The sequence below is a fragment of the Propithecus coquereli genome, unplaced genomic scaffold, assembly GCF_000956105.1.
Source record: "Propithecus coquereli isolate 6110/MARCELLA unplaced genomic scaffold, Pcoq_1.0 Scaffold14, whole genome shotgun sequence".
Taxonomy (NCBI): domain Eukaryota; kingdom Metazoa; phylum Chordata; class Mammalia; order Primates; family Indriidae; genus Propithecus; species Propithecus coquereli.
Genome location: NW_012138302.1, coordinates 5,083,165 through 5,084,592, shown reverse-complemented (window position 1 = coordinate 5,084,592; position 1,428 = coordinate 5,083,165). Strand labels below are relative to the sequence as shown.

At 38.4% G+C, this 1,428-nt stretch overlaps 1 protein-coding gene across 1 annotated transcript in view; it reads left to right on the top strand.

Annotated features, from left to right (window-relative positions):
• The window catches only part of PGM1 (phosphoglucomutase 1), a 63,650-nt gene that overhangs the window by 52,654 nt on the left and 9,568 nt on the right, over window positions 1-1,428 (top strand). The window contains exon 8 of the mRNA XM_012639446.1: window positions 591-726. Coding sequence (XP_012494900.1) covers window positions 591-726 — 136 coding nt within the window. The remainder of the gene's footprint in view (window positions 1-590; window positions 727-1,428) is intronic.

Here is a 1,428-nt window from a genome sequence, read left to right as displayed (position 1 = left end):
AAGTCAGAGCTTCAAGCATGTCCATCCCCGAGATGGTGTGCACCACACTCATTAGGTGTAAAATTCATTTTGTTATGGTGTTTTTCCACAATTGTTTAGCCAGTTATTCAAACACCATTTAAAAATTAATCCATTCTTTTTACGCATCCATGAAGTGACACCTTTATCACATACTAAAGCCTCATATGTGCTTGAGTATCTTTCTAGGTCTTCTCTTTTGTTCCATTAAGCTACCAGACTACTTTAACTATTGACATTTTATACTGGTCATGTTCTTCTGCTGTTTATTTAAGATTTATTTGATTTTTTCTTCATGTTAATACTTTATAATTGATACATGGAGTTCCACCTTATTATCTCACTGACATTTGTATTGGCATTTGCCTGAAATTCCTAAGTTACTTTGGGAAGCATCCACTTCTTTTCAATATTGTGTTGCTTTCCTCGATGTGTGATTCCTTCCATGCACTCAAGGCCTCAGTCGAGTTTTCTGACTTTTCCAGTGGCATCTGCGTGCTCGCTGTTGAGTTTTTTTCTCAAGTATTTGGAGAAATCCCGTTTCTCACAGCAGCCGGCTCTCCCCTCCCCAGGTTCTGACCACATCCGTGAGAAGGATGGACTGTGGGCCGTCCTCGCCTGGCTCTCCATCCTGGCCACCCGCAAGCAGAGTGTGGAGGACATCCTCAAAGATCACTGGCAAAAGTATGGCCGGAATTTCTTCACCAGGTAAGCCCCAGCCTGCCTGGCTATGAGGCAGTGTGGGGAATTCGGCAGAGAGAATTCTTGTGCATACACAGCCTCTCTTGTCCTAAGTGACAATAAAACCCTACTTCATCCAGCCTCTACCAGTTGGAGATTTTTAAAATAATTCAGTCAGGGTTGAAATAAAGTCAACCTTTTTATGTCAGCCATGAAGAATTAGGCTTAAAAATTTAGCTAACATAATCAAAAGAATAAATGTCTTATTTGCATTTTTAAATGTACCCACTGGGTGGACATGATCATAACACTGGATTTAGATTCAGAGAAGTGGATTTGAATTTTATTTCTTCCCCTTACTTGACTGGGGAGTCATTTAACCTCTCTCTGTACTCAGTTTTCTCATCTGTAGAAATGGGAATAACAGTCTAGCTATTGAGAGGACTAAATGAAATATGAAATCATATTTCCTAATCTCTTAAATTATGGAAATAATTATGCTTAGTCCAAATCAACTTTACTGAGTCATTACAATATGGCCCCAAAGGCTGTATATTTGTCACTACTTCATTAATTGATTCAGCAAATATTTACTGTATACCTACTTCCTGTTGGGTACTGGGGATTCAGCAGTGAACAAAATACTCAGAGCACTTAATAATAGTTCTTTATCATACATATTTCTAATTTTAAAAAGCATTAAAAATGTGTTGACAGTAGTGCTTTTCA